A 24,122-nucleotide genomic window follows, 5' to 3' on the forward strand; every position below is an offset into this window, starting at 1 on the left:
GACACAATGTACAAACAACATGGAATCAACTAAAGGACCGACTTGAGTTACTTACATGGCGAACATGGAAACTACAACACCACATTACATTAGAAGGACTGGTGGATGAAGCGGGTGAATGCACGTTATACAGGAAATGTAAACTATGGACAGATTCTCTGTGGCTTGTAATTAGTGCGGTTATTAGCATGGTTTTCCCATCCTGTCCTGCACGAGCATCTGGGGCACACATTGCTGCTTGGGAATGCCATCCAATTAATAGACCAGCTGAATTCCTTTGGCAGCAGCTCTATGCCAGGTCTGTAATTGTTGATTGTTTTTGTTAGTTAAATGCAGGAGATGGGAATGATCTTTAGTCACATGCCAACACTATAAACGGCAGGGCTTATAAAAATATCTAATTCAAAAAAAAGCTTCCCATTACTAAACCAGAGCACTAATCTCGAAGATGAACAGGCAGTTCAGATTTCAGGGCAAATGTACATTTATTGAAAAAAAGGAAATAAAAGAAGTCGTTGTTCAAAAATATACAACAACTGACCCACATACTCCTCCAGAACACTAATCATATCCATTGTGATAACCATTATATTGAAAATGATGACCATTATATTGGATGAGTCAATCTAAGGCCTATTATAGGTATTACAGAACTCATGAAAATAAAAACAAATGATGAAATATGACCACCCTCAGTAGGAACATGTCCAAGTGTTATTCATTAATGTGACAGTCTTCCCAATGAGGGACAGATTCACCATTAGACTGTCATAGCCTCCGAACATCAACATCTTCAGCTAAAGCCATATTCAACACAGCAAAAAAAAGAAACGTCCCTTTTTCAGGACCCTGTCTTTCAAAGATAATTCGTAAAAATCCAAATAACTTCACAGATCTTCATTGTAAAGGGTTTAAACACTGTTTCCCATGCTTGTTCAATGAACCATAAACAATTCATGAACATGCACCTGTGGAACAGTCGTTAAGACACAAACAGCTTACAGACAGTAGGCTATTAAGGTCACAGTTATGAAAATTCAGGACACCAAAGAGGCCTTTCTACTGACTCTGAAAAACACCAAAAGATATCCAGGGTCCCTGCTCATCTGCGTGAACGTGCCTCAGGCATGCTGCAAGGAGGCATGAGGACTGCAGATGTGGCCAGTGCAATACATTTTAATGTCCGTACTGTAAGATGCCTAAGACAGAGCTAGAGAGACAGGACGGACAGCTGATCGTCCTCGCAGTGGCAGACCACGTGTAACAACATCTGCGCAGGATCAGTACATCCGAACATCACACCTGTGGAACAGGTACAGGATTGCAACAACTGTCCGAGTTACACCAGGAAAGCACAATCCCTCCATCAGTGCTCAGACTGTCTGCAATAGGCTGATGCAGATTTGTAGGTTTTAATGCAGAATATAGCAGCATTCAACCATTGCACAGACAGAGCAACATTCATCAATATCTTCTAGTTTTGTTTCATAATCAGTCTGTATAAACTGACATGATTTATCTCAGGGCCCGGAATAATTATCTTCAGACATGACTTGGCTAGTGACTGACTCACATAAACAAACTCCTCACAGCTCAATCCCTACAGTGAACCAAACATGCACCTCTTTCATTCGTTTACCCTCCTAAACTCCAAGGAGGTAACCTCGTTTTAGTATTGCATTGAATTTCAGTACGTCACTCAGTGCACCTCAACCCGGAGTTGTGGCTTAGGCCCTGACACTCCTTCTCCAGGGTATTTATTCAGGGCTGACTCTGGAGCTTGTTCAGGGGTGTTTATAGTGGCAGCAGCACAAAGAAGGTTGTTCACACTGGGGGAAAGTCGGACGTTAACGTCAGTCGTTGGTGGTTCGGGGGTGGTAGTCAGACTACTGTACCCATCTACAGATGGGGGAAGTGGGGGTACAGCGGTCTTGGAGGTTGTGGGATATTGCACATCCACAAATTTCACCCAGTTAACGTGGTCTGTTTTGTGGTGCAGCTTGTATACTGTATTCTGAATGTTGAGGTTTTCTTCCTGTATTCACAGCGGTGTGGAGCTCTTACCTTCCCTGGACTTGGAGGCGCCCAGCTCCAGGTCATCTCGTGTGTTGCTGTGGGTATTCAGATATGTGGCAGGGACCCAGCCCTGCTCCTCCGCTGTACTGACAAACCACCAGCCTGGGGGCACAGAGAGAGGGATGTCAATTGAGATTTTGTGGGGTGCTTGTCGACTAGGACAGCATCTTTCAGTATGGTTTATAATCTTATAAATGACTTTAGAGAAGTGTTCCTCCTCCATTTCAGGAATAATGTTTGTTCTAGTTAATAGACCGTGATTCAAAATGTTCCTTGGATGACTGGGGTGGTTGAAAGACTAATGGATATGGAGAAAACATGAACTATTCTCTATCACCGACAGGTTCTCTAATCAAAATCAAATAAAAACTAATGTTATTAGTCACATGCTTTGTAAACAAAAGGTGTAGACTAACAGTGAAATGCTTACTAATGGGCCCTTCCCAACAATGCAGAGAGAAAATATGAATAATAGAACAATTATAACATGTGGATATAATAATAATAATGCAAGGGTTATAAATATGTCATGTGTGGAGCATTTCATAAAGAAAACAGTGTAGGCCTAATATAGAGTAGTTAACTTAATAAAAATGTATACAAAATAAAAAGGCAATTTCCCCCCTCGCCTTTCCGTCGGCTCACTCTCACTCCAGTTACTACTTAAATCAGATGCACGAGTAGACGTACATAAATATACATGTCTATATCCATGAATTATCCATGAATTCATCAGACTCTAGGTAAGTAAGTAGGCGTAGGTAAGGTGGTTGTTACCAGCTTTGTACAAGCAACTGTCTCGTGAGCGCTCAGCCAAAGGGAGCAGTTGCTAGGATATTCACACACAGAGCGGCTGTATCGCATTAGTGGAAACCACGACTGTTCTCAAGGCATAACTGCCGGTTTTGACTTGCATAAGTGGCTTTTCACAGCAGGTTAGGATAATTAACGTATCAGGTTAGGATAATTAGGTTAAGGTTAGGAAAAGGGTTAGGGGTTAGCTAAAATAGTCCCTGATGCGACTCGAACATCTAGCTACAACCTAGCTTGCCCTGCGAACAGTCTTGGTTTCCACTAATGCGATGGTGCCACAGAGCGGGGACAGACAGACGAGCAGCTAACAGAGGAAGTTATTTATGATTTCTGCGCTTAAAAGTTAGAACGGGAAGGGAGTGATTTTATCGGGATGGGACAGGAAATATACAGGGTTATATAAATGTTGCGGGATCGGGACAGCACAGGAAACAAATTGACAGGACAAGAGGGGACAGGAATGACTTTTCACTCCTGTGTCAATCTCTAGTATACACTACCCTCTATTGCGCCTTACGGTCGTCTGCCAAGCAGTTGCCATACCAAGAGGTGATGCAACCAGTCAACATTCTCTCAATGGTGCAGCTGTAGAACCTTTTGAGGATCTGAGGACCCTTGCCAAACCTTTTCAGCCTCGTGAGAGGGAAGAGGCATTGTGGTGCATTCTTCACAACTGTGTTGGTGTGTGTGGACCATGAACATTTCTTAGTGATGTGGACACAGAGGAACTTGAAGCTCTCAAACCGCTCCACTACAGCCCATTAATGTGGATGGGGGAATATTCGGCCCTCCATCTCTTGAAGTCCACAATCAGCTCCTTTGTCTTGCTGACGTTCAGGGAGACGTTGTTGTCCTGGCACCACACTTCCAGCACACTGCCAGGACCACACTGACTTCCTCCCTATAGACTGTCTCATCGTCTGTGATCAGGCTAACCACTGTGGTGTCATCAGCAAACTTAATGATGGTGTGTGAGTCAAGCGAGGCCACACAGACGTAGGTGAACAGGGAGTGCAGGAGGAAACTAAGCATGCCCCTGAGGGGCCGCCGGGTTGAGGGTCAGAGTGGTGGATGTGTTGTTGCCTACCCTCACCACCTGGGGGCGGTCAGTCAGAAAGTCTAGGATCCAGTTGAAATGGGAGGTGTTCAGTCCCAGGGTCCTGAGCTTTGTGAGCTTGGAGGCCAATGGTGTTGAATGCTGAGCTGTCTGTCCCCGCTGGTGCTGAACAGCGTTCCTCTTGTACAGGTGGAAGAGGGCAGTGTGAAATGTAATATAGATTGTGTCACATGTGGATCTGTTGGGGCAGAATGTGAATTGGATTGGGTCCAGGGTGTCTGGAATGATTTTGTTGATGTGAGCCATGACCAGCTTTTGAAAGCATTTCATGGCTCCAGATGTGAGTGCTACGGCGCGATAGTCATTTAGTCAGGTTAACATGGCATTCTTGGGCACAGGGACTATAGTGGTCTGCTTCAAACATGTAGGTATTACAGATTTGGTCAGGGACAGGTTGAAAATGTCAGTGAAGACACTTGCTGACATGAGTACGCATCCTGGTAAACCATCTGGCCCTGCGGCCTTGTGAATGTTAACCTGTTTAAAGGTCATGGTTCAGTGTTGCTTGCCTCGAAGCAAGCGTAGAAGGAATTTAGCTCATCTGGCAGGCTCGCGTCACTGGGCAGCTTGCGGATGGGTTTCCCTTTGTAACCTGTGATAGTGTGCAAACCCTGCCACATTCGACAAGCATCAGAGCCGGTGTAGTAGGATTCAATCCTGTATTGAGGTTTTGACTGTTTGATGGCTCGTCAGAGATCATAGCGAGATTTCTTTTAAGCATCCGGATTAGTGTCACGCTCCTTGAAAGCTGCAGCTCTAGCCTTTAGCTCAGTGCGAATGTTGCTTATAATCCATGGCTTCTGGTTGGGATATGTATGTATGGTCACTGTGGGGATGACATCATCGATGCACGTATTAATGAAAAAGGTGACTGATGTTGTAAACTTGTAAATGTCATCGGATAAATCCCAGAACATATTCCAATCTGTGCAAGCGAAACAGTCCTGCAGCTTCATCAGACCCCTTCCTTATTGAACCCGTCACTGGTACTTTCTGTTTAAGTATTTTCTTGTAAGCAGGAATCAGGAGGATAGAATTATGGTCAGATTTGTCAAATGGAGGGCGAGGGATAGCATTGTATGCGTTTCTGTGTGTGGAGTTAAGGTGACCTAGAGATTTTTCACCTCTCTTTCCACAGGTGACATACTGATAAAAAATGAGGTAAGACGGATTTCAGTCTCCCTGCATTGAAAACACTGGCCACTAGAAGCACTGCCTCTGGAAGTGCATTTTCTTGTTTGCTTTTGGCCCTATACAGCTTGTTGAGTGCAGCCTTAGTGCCAACATCGGTTTGTGGTGGTAAATAGACAGCTACAATATATAGATCAAAACTCTCTTGGTAAATAGTATGGTCTGCAGCTTATCATGCAGCTTATCATGAGGTATTCTGTGATGAGCAAAACCTTGAGACTTTCTTAACATTAAAGATTGCACACTATATGTTGTAAACAAAGAGACACACACCTCCCCCTTAACCTTAACCGAAACTGCCGTTTGGTCTTGACAATACATAACAAAACTGTTAAATGTATATTAACCATGTTCAGCCACGACTCCGAGAAACATAGAATATTACAATATTACAATTCTTCAGATCCCGTTGATAGGATAGTCTCGAACAGTGCTCGTCCAGCTTGTTCTCTAGTGAAAAGAATGGAGGGTGGGGGGAGTGTTTACTTACTCGCCGTCTTAGTCTCGTCAGGGAGCTCGCTCGTTTGCCTCTCTGGCGTCGCCTTTTCCTCTTTCGAATCCCGGGGATTAGGGCCTGGTCCGGAATGAGCAGTACATCCACAGCTGTTGACTCGTTGAAGTAGAAATCTTTATCCAAATCGAGGTTAGTGATCACTGTTCTCATGTCCAGAAGCTGTTTTCGATCATAGGAAATCACACAAAACAGCAGAATTGATCGCGAACTCGTTAGACGGCAGCTATACAGCTCTGCAGCGCCATCCTAGCCTTAAAGCCAACAGCATCAAAGGGAGGACAGTGTGGTTTTGGATGTCCTTGTGATGATTTAAATCTCAATTTAGCCTCGTTACCCCTGAAAACGGTGGGACGTAACTGGTACAGTAGCTCAAATCTCCATTATCATTGTCTTGCTTGATATGATTGAATTCCTTGGGATATGACTGCATTATTCAGTCAATTGGATTCTAGACAAAGGTCTGGGTGAAAGATACAGTATTGAGCATACACAGGACAGCTTCATCTGAAAAATAAAGTACGAAAATATTGAAGTTTGAAGTGCATGGGAATAAATGATTATTAGATTAACAGTGAGATGTACGTTCCAAGGCCTTGTGAGTCATTTCATGCTTCACTTGGCACATTTGAGTCAATTTCAGTCACTCAGTGGATGTGAAATAATACACAGACCAGTGTTTTCAGTGCCTGAATGGCTACAGACAGTAACCTAACACCTTGATCGTTGCACCAACCCCAAGGGCCAGTTTTTCAAAACTTTTTTTGGGGGGGATCAGAATGATCCGGATTCTGTAATCCTATTTCATGCTATCCAGGATCAGATAAATCTGGCTGTTTATAAGCCGTTTTTCCCCCAGAAAATAATCGTATAGGACCATTCTGATCCAGATACCACAAAATCAAGATCACAGAATCCAGTTTTTCAGTGTTTTAAACAGGCCTACACCATGCCATCTACTGGACAGGTTGTGGTACTATTTCAACCTGGGCAAACAGAAATGAGTAACTACACTGAACAAAAATATAAACGCAAAATGTAAAGGGTTGGTCACATGTTTCATGAGCTGAAGAAAATATCCCAGCAATTTTCCACGCGCACAAAAATCATATTTCTCTCAGATTTTGTGCACAACTATGTTTACATCCTTGTTAGTGAGATTTTCTCCCTGACCAGAAAATCCATCCACCTGACAGGTGTGGAATATGAAGAAGCTGATTAAACAGCATGATCATTACACAGGTACACCTTGTGGTGGGGACAATAAAAGGCCACTTTGTGCAGTTTTGTAACACAATGTCACAAGTTGAGGACGTGTGCAATTGCCATGATGACTGCAGGAATGTCCACCAGAGCTGTTGCCTGAGAACCATAAGCTGCCTCCAACATTGTTTTAGTGAACTTGGCAGTACTTCCATCGGTCTCATAACTGCAGACCACGACAGCCCAGGACAACCACATCCGGCTTTTTAACTTGTGGGATCGTCTGAAGAGGGTTGGTGGGGGGGGTTGCTGAGGAATATTTATGTCTGTAATAAAGCCCTTTTTTTTCCTTCTGATTGGCTGGGCCTTTCTCCCCGAGTGGGTGGGCTTGGCTGCGTGTTTGGGTGGGCCTATGCCCTCCCAAGCCCACCCATGGCTGCACCCCTCACCAACATTACGACCAGGAATATGACTTTCCTGAAGAGGATCCTCTGTTTGGCCCACAACCCAGGACAATAGATTGGATGCCAGCAGGCGACCTAAAACAACGGCGCAGCAGAAGGGGCAGACAGAGCGGTCTTCTGGTCAGGCTCCGTAGACGGGCACATCGCGCACCGCTCCCGAGTATACTACTCACCAATGTCCAGTCTCTTGATAACAAGGTAGACAATATCCGAGCAAGAGTTCAGAGACTGTAACGTTCTTTGTTTCACGGAAACATGGCTCACTCGAGCCACGCTATCGGAGTCGGTACAGCCACCTGTTTTTTTCACGCATTGCGCCGACAGAAACAAACATCTCTCTGGTAAGAAGAAGGGCGGGGTGTATGCCTTATGATTAACGGGACGTGGTGTGATCATAACAACATACAGGAACTCAAGTCCTTTTGTTCACCTGACTTAGAATTCTCTTCGATCATAATCACAGTCGTGTATATTCCCCCCCAAGCAGACACATCGACGGCCCTGAAAGAACTTAATTCGGCTCTATGTAAAATGAAAACCACATATCTTGAGGCTGCATTTTTTGTAGCTGGGCATTTTAACAAGGCTAATCTCAAAACAAGGCTCCCTAAATTCTATCAGCATATCAAAAACAGCTTCTATCTCAAGGCCATCAGACTGTTAAACAGCCATCACTAACATTGAGTGGCCAACATACTGACTCAACTCTAGCCACTTTAATAATCGAAAAATTGATGTAATAAATGTATCATTAGCCACTTTAAACAATGCCCCCTTTTATAATGATTACATACCCAACATTATTCATCTCATATGTATATACTGTCCTCTATACCATCTACTGCATCTTGATGTAAAAAATGTATCACTAGCTCTTTAAACAATGCTACTTTATATAATGTTTACATACCCTACATTCCTCATCTCATGTGTATATACTGTATACCATCGACTGCATTTTGCCTACGCCGTTAGGCCATCTCTGATTCACGTATTCTTATGTACATATTATTATTAATTCCTTTACACTTGTGTGTATAAGGTAGTTGTTGTGAAATTGTTAGGTTAGATTACTTATAAGATATTACTGCATGGTCGGAACTAGAAGCACAAGCATTTCGCTACACTCGCATTAACATCTGCTAACCATGTGTATGTGACAAATAAAATGTGATAACATAACTTACCACATACCTTACTGCAGTCAATTTAACATAATTAACCTTTGGATTTGAGATGTAATAACGTTTTTGAAGCCTCCTCAACTTAGTTACATTGACATTTCTTAGTTGTAGTGCCTGTCACCTTTCCCAATCCGCCTCGAATGCACCCTTCTAGTGGGATCAAAATATTCATGATTTTTGGGATCAAAACAATCCTAATCACCTACAATTCCTGATTAAAGATCAGATTCGATTACCAAATCCTTAACCTTATGTCAATTCTAACATTAAAACCTATCCGATAGGGGTAATCCGATCAGATAACTTTTTGAAAAACCAGCCCCTTGGCTGCTGTCACATAGGCTTTTCAACACCATTTCTCTGTCGCCTAGCTCTGTAGAGGTCATGGCTGTTCTCTGCAGGAGAGTGAAATGACAAAACCCCTCGAGCATTGGCCTTCTGAATGGAGCAGCAGTCTCAGGCACTACATTGCAGTACTTGAGGTGTCACTACAGACATGGTTTTGATCCCGGGCCTGGGGCATTACATTTACATTTAAGTCATTTAGCAGACGCTCTTATCCAGAGCGACTTACAAATTGGTGCATTCACCTTATGACATCCGCATAGACCCATGAGGCGGCGCACAACTGGCCCAGCGATGTCCGAATTAGGGGAGGGTTTGGCCGGAGGGGATATCCTTGTCCCATCGCTCTAGCGACTCCTGTGGCTGGCCGGGGCGCGTGCATACTGACATGGTCACCAGTTGTACGTGGTTTCCTCTGACACATTGGTGCGGCTGGCTTCTGGGTTAAGCAAGCGGTTTGTCAAGAAGCAGTGCGGCTTGGCAGTGTTGTCTTTCGGAGGATGCATGGCTCTCGACCTTCGCCTCTCCCGAGTCCGTACTGGAGTTGCAGGGATGGGACAAGACTGTAACTAACAATTGGATATCACAAAAAATGTATTACAAATAAACCCTTGCAAACCGTCTCTGTGATGTGGCACTCCACGAATGCTCTATTTGTTGTGGAAAGCAGAATCCAAGATGGCCAACAGCTCTTCACATCCCCCATTATGAAGACTGAAGTGTTCACTGGAAATGCAATCACACATGCTTCAGCAGCAGTTTTAAATGTTACTTTAGATTGACTTTGTGTGGGTCTACATACTAGAAGGCCTTGCTGTTTGGACCTGGCCCTGCGCCCCCGCATTGGCAAAGGCTCAAGGCCCTAACAAGCCATGTAATGTGTTACATTTTTACACCAAGGCTGTGGCTTCATACAAACCCGGTGCCAAGAAATGAAATGGAGAACGGAGAGCTAAAATAAATGTCTACAGTACTTTGGACTGGAGCCTTTCAACTGCTGAGGTGTGCAGTATCTCCCTGACAATGCAGAGTCTGGAGTGTGTTAATGTGCTTATTAAATGGATTGCAACATTTTATTTGTGAGAATTCCCTCTCAAATGTGCTATTTTTTTTCCGAAAAAAAGTTAGCTAGCATTCTTTGGACACGAGAGTGCGGTTAACTTTTGACATTAACGTAACCCCCACCACTCCTCTGACTGTTGCCGTGTCACTATGCCACATAGAACAAGTATTCCCATAATGCCGATGATGACAGAACTATAATATTAGCCTCAGTCTGCTACCCACCTGGCTAGCCAGCTATAGTAGTAGGAAAAATGTAATGGCTTTGCCTCTTCCTCTCTGTTGGCTGGCTAAAGTTATTGTCACTTCACTTCGTAAACAACAGGTGTAGACTAACAGTGAAATGCTTGCTTACGGGCCCTTCGCAACAATGCAGAGAGAGAGAAAATAGATAAATAATAGAAAAGTAATAACATGTAATAATACAAGTAATAAATACACAATAAATAATAATAACTTGGCTATATACATGGGGTATCAGTACCAAGCTGATGTAGAGGGGTACGAGATAATTGAGGTCTTGCTAGCTAATATGGGAAATATGGGAATAAGGTATACAAATGTGGTACCTTAATTTGAAAGCACATTTGAAAGTTAGACATATGAATATACATTATGGCCACTTTAATAAGGCAGCCACACACCCCACCGAATGTCGATCTGCTGTTCATCTACCATTCGTTCGCTGAGGTGTGTTTTAGGGACCACTCACCGGTGGGTGTCCAACATTTTCATGCAATTCTACACGTAGAATTGGTTTATAGCTGGCAATCTGTTCAGAGGTGCTAAGTACAGTTCAGAGGTGCTAAGCAGTTAAGAGCGGTTAAGGGCAGTTAAGAGTGATGGGCCAGGAACCAAAAGGTTGCTGGTTTGAAACCCCGAGCTGGCTAGTAGAAAAATCTGCCAATATGCCCTTGAGCAAGGCACTTAACCCTAATTGCTCCTGTAAGTCACTTTGGATAAGAGCAGTTGCTAAATGACAAAAATGTACATGCCTGCGTGTCTGTCCCTTAAGACGTTTGAGTAAATACACTCTGTTATTGATGGCTATGACTGCCTCTACTTTATTTTTCAACCTTGTTCTCATAAGGTAGGGGCTTAGGCTGAGTTCACTGCACCTCAAAAGAGGCAATACAAGTATATTTCCTTGCCAATGCAGGTTTATAACACACAGGCATGAATTACAGAGAACCTGAAAATTGTCTCTGGTCTTTCAGTAATGAATAAATGTTAATATACCAGTGCTACAGCTGTTTTTGTTGCATTTTCTTGACCAAATTAAAGGTGTTTTGGCAACATACCATCACACAGAAACATACATTTAAAGATGAACCCCCTGAAAATGATTTGATGACATGTATGAACATTTGGAACTGAGTAGACATACAGCTGTTGAAAGGTGAGATATGCACGTTTTCCGTATCCCAGGATATGTGTGTGTGTGTGTGTGTATATGCATGTGCATTTTTGTGTGTATTATGTATAATTTGATACATTGACCAGCAGGGCTGGGACTAGACCCAACGCGGAGGAAGTGGAGAGATATTATACGACTACACCTACATCTGTGTCTTTATCTGTGTCTGTCTATCTACCATATGTCTGTCATCTCCATTAACATCCTCATCTGTGTCTGTGTCTTCTGCAGCTGTACGAATCTTTATCATCTGTGTCTCAAGTCTGCGTTACTAGCTGTGCTGAGGAAGTAAATATTATTTCCTTTCTATACTGTAGTTCTCAAGAACGAGCTTTTAAGGGAAATTGCAAGGATCCATTGCAAATGGTTCAGTGACAGATAAACATAACAAACAACATTCACTTGAATTAGGAGCAATTTCATAATGTTTATGTTCAGGTCCATGCTGTGCTTTTGTCCTCATCTAATCACTGAGTTAACAATACAAAACTACATATGTGATTGCACTGCAAAGAAACCATGATACAACTCAGGACAGGACAAATACATGTTGTAAGTTCATTTTTGACATAGCCAACAGAGTTTACACTGGATGTACTAAATTAAAGGATGTGGTTGCCAACTATCTAATTAGGCTTTCGCCTGGATGAAATGTCGACGTCAGTCTCATTTACACAGCCAAAAACACTAACAAACACTTTTGAAAAAAAAGTTTCTTTGTTTTGTTTACAGAGAAAATGAATCATTAAAAAAACGAAGACTATTTTGTAAGCCATGTGTGTCGTAATTTGGCTCTAGGGTGAAAAGGAAAGTGGTACTGCTACAGTAAGGATGGATATTCCTTGAAAGGAAAAAGTGGAGCAAGTGAACAGATGTTTGGCTCAGACTTCAAAGTGATAAAGCTTTACTCATATCCCCTCTTCCCCTGTCTCTTTCTAAGAGGGAGGGCAAAATAGAGGAACCTATCTGTTGAGGAGGGCCTGAGCCCTATTTGTCTACCCTGCAGTACCTGATGTCTGGAAGCACTATATCAGGTTCAGCACTCCGCAGCCTCCATATTACTGTAATCAACAACACATTTATTGCTCAAGACAAAAATGCGAACAGGCCAGCAACTTTCGATTTTCTTACTGTGAATTTATACCATATGTACTCATCTAAACTACAACATGCAATGTTTTAACAAAGGATTGAGGTGCCTCAGGCTCTACTGTGCTGCATGTATTTTATTTATAGATATCCAAAGTCTCACATTGAATCAAACAGCCTGTCTTTTAACTGCTACTGAAACACAAGTGTTACTTACTAAAACAAGTTTTTGTGTTTTGGGGTCAGTCTTTGAAATATTAGCTCATGCTACAGATGTGATATGAAGATTACAACCTTTAGCGTGACAAGCATTTCTCTGGGCTTGAGATGATGTGGAATGCTGAGCCTCAGCACTACTGGGGATATCTGATCCCACTGGAAAGCACTGCAGGAGAAAACCCCATTCATTTCAAGTTTCTGTATTTATAAACACTGTATAGAGTACAAAATATATAAAGTTCGATACATTCACTTCCAGTTTTCATAAAATATGGGGACCAATTTCCAGCGATGGTTCTGTTAAGCTTGGGAGGCGAAAAAGTACTAATGTTGACCTAAGGAACAGCCAATGCAGCCCCCTAGAGTGTGAAAGGATCCCCTCTAGAATGTGAAAGGATCCCCTCTAGAATGTGTGCTGACCTTTCTAAAGCTACGTACGTCTGCAGCCCTATGCTCTAGGCAGCACAGATGGCGTGTGTGGGGCGCCCATAAATGCTATTTAACTTTAATTGTTATTCCTAAATGAGAGGCACCTCACAAATCCGTTGTTTCATGTCCATCGTCTGGCCATAGCATAAGCTTGTTCCCAATGGTGTTAAACAGCTCCTTATTCACATCTCCTCTTCCTCATGAACACTGATCTACAGTATCTGAGAGGATTTAAGCGCAGAGAGAAATACATGTTGGGAACCCATCGAGTACCTCCTCAACGTATCCATGGTCCATCAAGAATGAAGGGAGACAAGAAAAGAGAGACAAGGAAAATAATTGGGACAGAGCCTTAACATTTAAGCCTAAAATACCGTACAAAGTGTTCCCAGAATTCACCACTGACTGACGCACGCTATTGGTTTATAGACGAACACCGAACACGCATGCAGGGTGGTACAGGGGAGCTATGGGGAGCCTGAGGGGCAGACAGACCCAAGCTGCTTCCCTCTCCGACACAGACATTCCTGGAGTTAATTTGTCAAATTACAATTTAAAAAGACGATCTAGGATTTGAGCGGTGTAAACGTACACTGGTCAGAAGCGATTTAGAGGGATATTATTTGGGTTGGACTGGGCAAGGCTAGCCTAACATTGCCCTTGAGGTGTAGAGTAGTTAGCATACCTCTAGAGGGAAATGTGATGGCAAATGTTTTACTTTTCCTATGCATTTCGATAACAAGAAAAGTTCAACTGTAGACAAATAAAAAGATGGTTCTTAATTGACCCACCTGGTTAAGTAAAGGTTCAAAAGTGGTGTGCTATCTTAGCTTAGCCCTGGTTATCATCTCTTTAACACACTGTAAGTTGAGGAGGCATCCTGGAGGATCCATTAAGCCATTATAATGAACCAACCTCTCTGAACCGCTAACTTTGGCAGGAAAGGGCTTTTTCCATATTCCCCCTGACTCTCTCCCTGCCCCACACTCCTCTCCTCTCCAAAGTCAGTGTCTCTCTCTGGCAAGCTCTGACCTAACTCAGTAGTGAAGATATACAGAGGGATTGCAATCAAACAAATACAAGAAACTGCAAGGGCATCAGGGGTAAAACATTTATGGAACACTGCTTTTGAGTATCCTAAAAAGTGGCAGCTGATTTTCTTGCAACTCTGTGAAAATGACATAACCAAAAATATAGATCTTGCCCAATTTCTCTGCCATTGATGAGTCCTGGCAGTGCAGCATTCCTGGCCTTTTACAAGAATTGTATAATATAAATATTTAAAAAAAATACACGTTGCCATTCTGAGTTATGTTTATTTACAAGGTACAGTACCTGATCTAATAACCAGGAACAACCTCTCACCAAAACATGAATTATCATCAGCTATGACACTGACTGAAGGCCAATATGCAAAAGCAGTATCAACAAACCAGTGCAAATGAAAATAATGGTTTGGCCTGGAAAGGGACATGGAAAGCTGAGAAAGCTGAACGTGCCTACATGAACTGACTTAGATTCAAAGCCCCTGTCAGATGTATATTATCTAATCCAAGGTAAGGAAATGTGCCATTCCTTTAGTGCAATGGGCAACTTTTGCATTAAAATTGCATTATCCTTGGGTATGGTAACAGTGAAATCAGTTAGATATTTACATTGTACAAGAAAAGTACATAGAGTTACTTACCAAAATGCTTTCTACGTTCAAATTCGAGAACCATCATGGTAAGTAGAGCAAAAAAGAATAGCTCTTACACCATGCATACACTACACAGACATAAGGACAAATTCCATTCTAAGCCATCTTCTTCATTGGACAAATGAGAGCTCTGTAAGAGAAGCATAGTACCTTATCAACACCATATTCACACCATTTAAAGAATTCCCCAAGACTCTATAAATACCTGAGCACCTTTTGTCATTTGACAGCAAAGCACTGGAGACATTTAAGCAGTTCTGGGTTCATAAAAAGTACATATCTAATTTCTTCAGCACTGAAAGTCTGAGATTCAGAAATCAACCTCAGATGCCATAAAATACACAAATTTATTCTGGGAGAGATGGATGCTGAACTAAATGGATTGAAGTATTTTACGCGCACCTGTAATTCTTCGAATTGGCATGAGGCTTAGGACTGATGTCACCCACATTGCAGCTTAGCCTTCTTCCATGCTGTCCAGGAGGTGTCATGGCTTCAGCTAATGCTAACCATGCTGTTGAACACAACAGGCTTCAGCTAATGCTAACCGTTCTGTTGGACACATCAGGCTTCAGCTAATGCTAACCATTCTGATGAACACCACAGGCTTCAGCTAATGCTAACCATTCTGATAAACACTACAGGCTTCAGCTAATGCTAACTGTTATGTTGAACACTACAGGCTTCAGACAGTGCTCTGATGGGTTTTGATTTAGCTACCTCTGCAATACTTGGGAGTCCCCTGCCTACAGTGCTTGTTGATGCCAAATGCCATCTATACAGTACTGGTTGTACACCTATGAATCAGACAGTGATTCAGTTAGACTTGCAGGTGGGTGAACTCTCTGACCAGTGACATATTTACTCTGTAGTCATCTAAATGTACTGCAGCCTTCAATAGCCCAGTCACCAGCATCATCCATCAAGCTCTATGCTTATTATGGAGGAAAGGACTCAAGTCAAGGCCTCGGGCAGAAGGACTTCAAGGTGTTTGGAAATCTGCCTCAAAGTGACTCCCTAGTGGGCTCAAATCCAACTGGACCAAGAAGGAAAAATAAATGGAAGAACTCGACGGGTGGGTACAGACACTTCAAAGCAGTCTGAGTCAATTGACTCTCTTCCTTTAGGCCTCTATGGCATGGGGTTTTACTCACACCCAATGTGAAACCTAAGTCAAATTGCTTTTCTGATCACTGTTTCCCTCTTCTTTGAAGAACACATGAGTCACATTACTGCTTCACTGTCTGGGAACACCATTTAAGCCAGGACGTCAACCTCTGTTACTGAGCCTGTCTCTTGCTCTAGAGGCTTTGGAGATGGAGATGACAAAACTTCTTATTTCATTCTACTGAAGGGAAAGGAAAACCAGACAGGTTTCCTTATGCTGCGTCAGCTAAAACTGTGGTTCAGTGAATGGTGAGGTGTGTTTGTATGTTATAGCGCAAGAGTTAGTGAGTCTTAACTGGGTCAAAGTGTATAGGCAAAAGTAAACACAGGCATATCAAGTAAGACCATCAACATATGTATACAGGACTTTATAAAGAGTAGACCATTTCATTGATTCTACTGGAGGGCATGATATGCATAACAGTCAACAGACTAAGCTCTGCATAACATTTATCACCTTTCACTGTGAAAAAGCCAAATTTAATCAATCTCAACAAGGGCCAGATGAAGATTATTTTCAGTTCCTTTTGAGGATCAGCTCCTAGCACTCCATTTTCAGAGGTTAAACAGCTGACTCAGGACCCCGTGCAGCTGGCATATGTAAATCGAGCATGTCTCTCTGTCTTTCCATTAAAGTGAGCTGGATAATTAATATAGGAGTCTGGGAGACATTCCTCCTACAGAAGGCAACATTCTGGCCCCGGCCTAAACCAACAAGGGTAAAAAAAACAGGCCTCTGCAGGCCAAAGTGAGCCTCCAAGGCTAAGGCACAGTTTGAAGGCTGTGGACATAAAGGGAGAGGAGGGGGGGGAGAAGGGGAATTATTGGGGATGAAGAAAAGACCGTGACCCCAGACTGAGAGGTGAAAATGGGAATTCTCATCTGGATGCTGGCTGGAAAGTATGCATGAATAGGTGTGCATCACTGTGTGTGTGCGTGCGTGTGTGCCTGCATGCATGCGTGTGTGTGTCAGTTGGTCACTCACCACTCTCGCTCTTATCGATGACGTCTACCAGTTTGCCGGCCTGCAGGCTGATTTCCGCCGGCTCCTGCTTCTCATAGTTGGCCACCACCATGTACTGCTCCAGTAGCATAGGATCGGCACCATCCAAACCTGGGGTTGATGGGAAAAAACACGCTGTCAGCCAGCTCCCGGTTATGGGTCCGCGAGAGCGACCGCTGGGCACCCTCTGCGCCATAGGCCAATTTGTCAGTAGACCTCAGCCAATGGGAACACACGCTGGGCTCTGTGCATTTTCCCAAGAGTCTGGCCATATAGCTGGAGAGTCAAAAAGGAACGCCTATTAAACTGAAAGTCTCCCAAAATAAATCAAGCAGTTTGCTGAAGAGAATCCATTCTAAGCTGTCGGGGGGCCTCATCCATAGTCTAAACTTGAGATAGAAAAATAGGAATGGATGGAGAGAAAAAGAGGAAAGCAATAGAGAGAAAGAGTAAGAAAGATCAGGAGCAGCGGCCGGTTGTCGATAGTGCAGCGGGAGAAAGGAACGGTTTCCCCTGGAAAATAAACAGTCTGTTAAAAAGCCTCCTTCTCCTTGTTGGGGCTGGAGCTGGAGGAAGAGTAGGGGGGGTTGTGTACGCCAATCATAAGAGTCGACACTGAAGGCCTTAAATAGAACCAGATGAGTGGGCTGGAGTTGAGCTCAGGAGGCCGGGCCTCGGCTGCTGTGAAACACTAGAGCACAGGACTTTCATTTAGTATTGCCAATGGAAAGCTTCTTTCCTGGCCTCGCTGGGTTAACCATATTGGCACCAGCAATGACTTAGTTTTGACAATGTTATTCAGCAGGACCATTCCACTGGGCACCGACGTCAGTTAAACATCGAGTCTTGACTTACATTTTGTTTAGTCACGTGAATTCAACGTGAGATAAAAAATATTAATAATGTAATTGGATTAGGTTAAATTTTAGGGTTATGAAGTTCACTTACATTGATGGCTTTTTTTTAATGTGGAAACAACGTTGATTTAACCAGTTTTTGTCCAGTGGGGTACATTGATCAAACATCCAAGAATGTGTCAGTATGAATAGATGAGGTGGCTCTTATTAAGCTGTGATCCCAAACATTGCTTTATTTTTTTTTCATATATCTACTGTATCTGTCTTTTATACACACTGTGCAGTCCATGTTGCATTACATGGTAGTGATGTTTATGATATGAATTTCAGAACATAAACCAGTTTGCAAAGAGTAAAGCACACTTTAATATACATGGACTGGTATTGTACAAAAAGCCAAGCCATAACCTCAACATCAAAAGGAAAAAACACAAAGGTCATTGGGGATGTTTCTCATTTTGAAAAACAAAGCACCTGTTGCATGAATTTAAAACAGTAAATAAACTAATTCAACCACCTACCACTGCACACTAAACCTTAAAAAGTCACTCCAGAACATCTCCAGCTGCAGCCTAGAATGAACTGAGACAACCCAGTTTAGCAGCAGAACTAACACATGTCAGCTGTACCCTAGAATCAGACACTGCTGAGATGGATTTCACACATTACTGATAGCTCAGACTGGCCACAGAGTTTTGTAAAACGGAGAGGAGAGAAATGATTCCCAGATCACAGAAGAACACAGTATATACATACTATGTATCCGGAGTCAAAACCAGGATATCCTTTGGTCTGAATTCCAAGCTGCTTCAAGGCTTGTCTGAGTAATAATTTATAGTTTAACTGCCAACAGACAGTTCAAGTATATGGATACTAAGATGGAGGATACAGCACAAATTCTCTGTAGTACTCATTGTCAATGTACTGTTTCTCTCTTAGCTGAGATAAATGACAGTATTTAGTGAAAAATAAATGAGTTAGCTGAGTTCCTGTATCACATAATCAAGAGAAATGTCTACAAAACAAATGTTATAAACTAGATGAAGCCAACCATGTCCAAATGAAAACATTATTCAACCTGTGGTAAACATTATTCAACCTGTGGTAAACATTATTCAACCTGTGGTAAACATTATTCAACCTGTGATAAACTCAGTGTCTGGAACATTGTACAGAGAGCTCTATCTCACACGATGGAAAATAGCATGATTCCAGTCCAATAAATACTATTAGATAAGAAGAGATTGAGTAAAAAGAGAGGACCTGATGACAGCTGTCAGACTAAAGATGAACATTTACGTAAATTAGGATTATGTTCCCACTATATGCTGAGGGGCAGGTATCACAAATGTCAAAGCACTAATAATTCATCCGGATGAGCTCAGCTTCAATAGCATCCAAAATACTAAACCTGCCAACTAGTAAAGTTGAACCAGTGTGGTTCCTTCTGTGGTTTATGCTGCTTTCTCATTATTTGCACAGGGTTCTTTGCTCACCGCGAGGTTGTGTGCAGAAGCCTTGGAAAGTTAATATTAGTTGAACTTTGAGTGCAGGAGTGCAACCCCTTGCAGTGTGATCCACTTACGGGTGGAAAACAATGACTTGTGCTACACATAAAGTAATGTGAAGCCTGCTTTAGAAATGCAAGGCTTTGGTTTTCCTTTCAGCATAGCTGCCATAGATGAATGCTCAAGATTATACACTCAATGATGCTGAGGCCAAAACTCATCCAATGCATTTTTATAACCTGTTGGGAATGGTCAGAACGATGGTGGGCCACAGAGGCAGATGAATCCCATCGCTTAACACTAGAAATGACAAGGAGATCATTTTGACCCAATATGAATGTAAAATTGCCCCCATCCGTCCTTTACTCTTCTTAAATAAGTCTATTTATCACACGTACAGTATGTTGTTAGATTGATATGACAAACATAATGTGTTACAAGCAGTTCTAAGAGGACAAGAGACGATCCTGAGGTTTCCAAAACACATATATCACTTTTTCCACTGTTACATGTGCCCCATGCTTGAGCACGCGGCAACAGCTAGCCTACCTTTTTCAATCTTTACAAATGAGATGCCACTGGCTTTGAGTGAAGCCAGAGTGTCTTTGTATGCGGATGACTCAACATTATACACGTCAGCTACTACAGCGACTGAAATGACTGCAACACTTAACAAAGAGCTGCAGTTAGTTTCAGAGTGGGTGGCAAGGAATATGTTTGCCCTAAATATTTCTAAAAATAAAAGCATTGTATTTGGGAATAAAACATTCACTAAACCCTAAACCTCAACAAAATATTGTACTAACTAATGTGGAAATTGAGCAAGTTGAGGTGACTAAACTGCTTGGAGTAACCCAGGATTGTAAACTGTCATGGTCGAAACATACTGATACAACAGCAGCTAAGATGGGGAGAAGTAAAGTGCTGCTTTATCTACTTAACAACACTATCAACAAGGCAGGTCCTACAGGCCCTAGTTTTGTCGCACCTGAACTACTGTTCAGTCGTGTGGTCAGATGCCACAAAAAGGGACTTACTGTAGGAAAATTACAAGAACAGAACCGGACAGGACAGCACTGCTGGCCATTGGATGAACACGGAGAGCTAACATTAATGACATGCATGTCAATCTCTCATGGCTCAAAGTAAAGTGGAAGAGAGATTGACTTCATCATTACTTATTTTTCTGAGGTGTTGACAAGCTGAATGTACCGAGCAGTAAATTAAAATACACACATGGAAACCCCACGAGACATATACCCAGAGTTCTCTTCACAGTCCCCAAGTCCAGAACAGACCATGGGAGGCACACAGTACTACATAGAGTCATGACTACATGGAACTCTATTCCACATCAGGTAACTGAAGCAAGCAGTAGAATCAGATTTAAAAAGCAGGTAAAAATACACCTTATGGAACAACGAGGACTGTGAAGCAACACAAACATAGGAATAGACACATTCATACACACACATGATAACATACACACTACACTATACACACACGTACACGTGGATTTGCGTTGTAGATATATGGTAGTGAAGTATGGGCCTGAGGGCAAACACTTAGTGTGTTTTGAATTCTGAAATGAATGTATTGTAAATGTAAAATCTGGCAGTCCGACGGACTAATCTGCATTATGCCAGTGTCAGGAGAACGCTACCTGCCCGAATTCATAGTGCCAACTGTAAATGCAACAGCATACAATGACATTCTAGACAATTCGGTGCCTCCAACTTTGTAGCAACAGTTTGGGGAAGATCCTTTCCTGTTTCAGCATGACAATGTGCACAAAGCAAGGTCCATACAAAAATGGTTTGTCAAGGTCGGTGTGGAAGAACTTTACTGGCCTGCACAGATACCTGACCTCAACCCCATCGAACACATTTGGGTTGAATTGGAACGCAGACTGTGAGCCAGGCCTAATCACCCAAATTAGTGCCCAACCTCACTAATGGTCTTGTGGCTAAATAGAAACAAGTCCTCGCAGCAATTCTCCAACATTGGAAAGTGGAAAGCCTTCCCAGAAGAGTGGAGGCTATTGTAGCAGCAAAGGGGGGGGACCAACTTCATATTAATGCCCATGATTTTGGAATAAGATGTTTGATGAGCAGGTGTCCACATGCTTTTGGTCATGTAGTGTATGATTGATATTAGTTTCCCCACCCTTCCTTGAATCTCAGAATCTCAACAATGTTAGTGTCTAGACTCTAGACTACTGTGTTTACATGTGGTACAGTATGCGTGTGTGTGTGTGTGTGTGTGTGTGTGTGTGTGTGTGTGTGTGTGTGTGTGTGTGTGTGTGTGTGTGTGTGTGTGTGTGTGTGTGTGTGTGTGTGCCTGCCTGCCTGCCTGCTAAGGTGCCTGCGTGCCTTCCTGCGTGCATACCTCAATTAAATAGCCATATTTGCCACTTTCTGTTTACATCTCTCCTCACACAGATTTACATTGAGTGTACAAAACACTAGGATCACCTTCCTAATATTGAGTTGCACCCCCTTTTGCCCTCAGAACAGCCTCAATTTGGGCTCCTGAGTGGCGCAGCGGTCTAAGGCACTGCATCTCAGTGCTAGAGGTGTCACTACAGACACCCTGGTTTGAATTCAGGCTGTTCCACAATGGTCCCGGATTGAGAGTCCCATAGAGCAGCACACACTTGGCCCAGTGTCGTCCAGTTTTGGCCGGTGTAGGCCGTCATTGTAAATAAGAATTTGTTCTTTACTGACTTGACTAGTTAAATAACGGTTAAATAAATGTAAAAAATGGTCGGGGCATGGACTCTACAAGGTTTCAAAAGCCTTCCACAGGGATGCTGGCCCATGTTGATTCCAATGTTTCCCACGGTTGTCAAGTTGGCTGGATGTCCTTTGGGTGGTGGACCATTCTTGATACACAAAGGACACTGTTGAGCGTGAGAAACACAGCAGCATTGCAGTTCTTGACACACTCAAACCGGTGCACCTGGCACCTACTAACATACCTCGTTCAAAAACATTTGCATATTTTGTCTTGCCCATTCATGCTCTGAATGGCACACATACACAATCCATGTCTTAATTGTCTCAAGGCTAAAAAAAATCCTTCTTTAACCTGTCGCCTCCAACCCTGATCCTGGAGAGCTCTAACTAACCGGTTCTAACTAACCTGATTCAGTTTATCAACCAGCTAATTATTAGAATCAGGAGTCCTAGATTAGGGTAGGAGAGGAAAACCTACAGGACAGTAGCTCTCCAGGGACAGGTATGGAGATCCCTGATCTACACTGACTGAAGTGACAAAAATAAAGTATCATAGCTTTAACCTGGTCAGTCTATGTCATGGAAATGGCAGATGTTCATAATGTTTTGTACACTATGTTTACATTATGCATGTTCAGTATTTATTATGCAACATTTCCTCACCTGGGATTTGAACTCACAACGACATCGTGGTTCATGCAACACCAATCTTCCTGCTATGCCACCATGTCCGTGACAGGTATCAATTAATCTGACTATTCTCATTAATGATTGTATTTAGTTGTCTAATGTTGGTGGGGTATATTAACCTATTTTAATGATAGTCCTGAATCACTATGATCAATATAATATTTTTATGGATCAATAAAATATTTCTTGAGTGCATTTTTAACAGAGCTGATATTTACTTCCAAGTGCATTCACCCTATTGCTTAAACCTATCAAGTTGTTTCAGATCTACACAAATGCCTAGGAAGGAGGTTTTATGTTTTCTTCTGGACAGGGTCTAATTATAATGGCCCAATAAGCACATGCCCTACAGCAGTGGTCACGAACTGGTCGACCATGGTCAATCTTCATGGCATGCCTAGTCAATCACCAAACATTTATGTAGAAAAGCCAACGATAAAGTATGTGATAAAAGGCTTGCGCCCCTTTTTTTAAATTCCTATTGTGCTGTTGCAGTAGGTGCACTTGAGTCAGGAGCCCAGAGCACCGGGTAAGCAAAGTATTCCCATTTTGAACCATTGTCTGAAAAGACAAACTCTGCTTACCCGGCTGACCAGTAGATCTGTGGCTAAATCGAGTGTGCCTACTGCGCTGGCCAATCTGAAAGCTCAAATCACCATGCATACAAAGCTTCCAAGACACCGGCCTCAGCAAAGTTTAATACTAGCCTACGTAAGGTTGAATAACTTTTAAAACCATGACCAGAGAGAGACTGTCAAAGAATACAGCAAAGAGCTGCTGTTTTTATGAGTAAGTTTATGTTTAATTGTTTATTCAGCACTATCAACCCTGTTCTTAGTCAACACTATTACAAAACATAAAACACGCATCTCCCTACTTCCATTCGCGCTGCAGCTGCAATGAATGAGTAGCCAAGTGTATAGATAGCCCAGCATTTTTATTATTACTAGCAGATTGTCTTGTCTCTTAAAATCGAGGAATATTTATCTCTGGTCATAGGAACAACCTGAACGGTCATCCAACTCAGAATTACAAATCAGAAACTGGCATCTTTCTAGACCTTTGATTTTCTGAACTGAAGATCACTGACATCATGATTTGACATTCCTAGTTGTCTTGAAAGCACCATGATCATCTGATGCAGTTACCATCAGTTACCATCAGTCCAGTAAAATAAAATAAAAGCTAATTATTTGAAAATTAATGCTCACCTGTGCCTTGCAAGTGCTATACCAACTGATCTCAATTGTAATCAAAGCTCAAGTTTTGAAATATAATATGGTCTGAGAAGAACATAATTGGCAGGCCAGGCATTATAGCCAATATGATGTGATAATGTA

The 24,122-nt window shown here is 42.4% G+C and overlaps 1 protein-coding gene across 2 annotated transcripts in view; it reads right to left on the bottom strand.

Moving 5' to 3' along the window:
- The window catches only part of LOC118400170 (SH3 and PX domain-containing protein 2A-like), an 87,104-nt gene that overhangs the window by 14,448 nt on the left and 48,534 nt on the right, over positions 1-24,122 (bottom strand). For both annotated transcript variants that reach the window (XM_035796745.2, XM_035796736.2), the window contains exons 7-8: positions 16,972-17,100; positions 2,065-2,178 (exon numbers count right to left, since the gene is read on the bottom strand). In XM_035796745.2, the coding sequence (XP_035652638.1) occupies positions 2,065-2,178; positions 16,972-17,100 (243 nt within the window). The remainder of the gene's footprint in view (positions 1-2,064; positions 2,179-16,971; positions 17,101-24,122) is intronic.

This window comes from Oncorhynchus keta, chromosome 2 (genome assembly GCF_023373465.1).
Source record: "Oncorhynchus keta strain PuntledgeMale-10-30-2019 chromosome 2, Oket_V2, whole genome shotgun sequence".
NCBI classification, from domain to species: domain Eukaryota; kingdom Metazoa; phylum Chordata; class Actinopteri; order Salmoniformes; family Salmonidae; genus Oncorhynchus; species Oncorhynchus keta.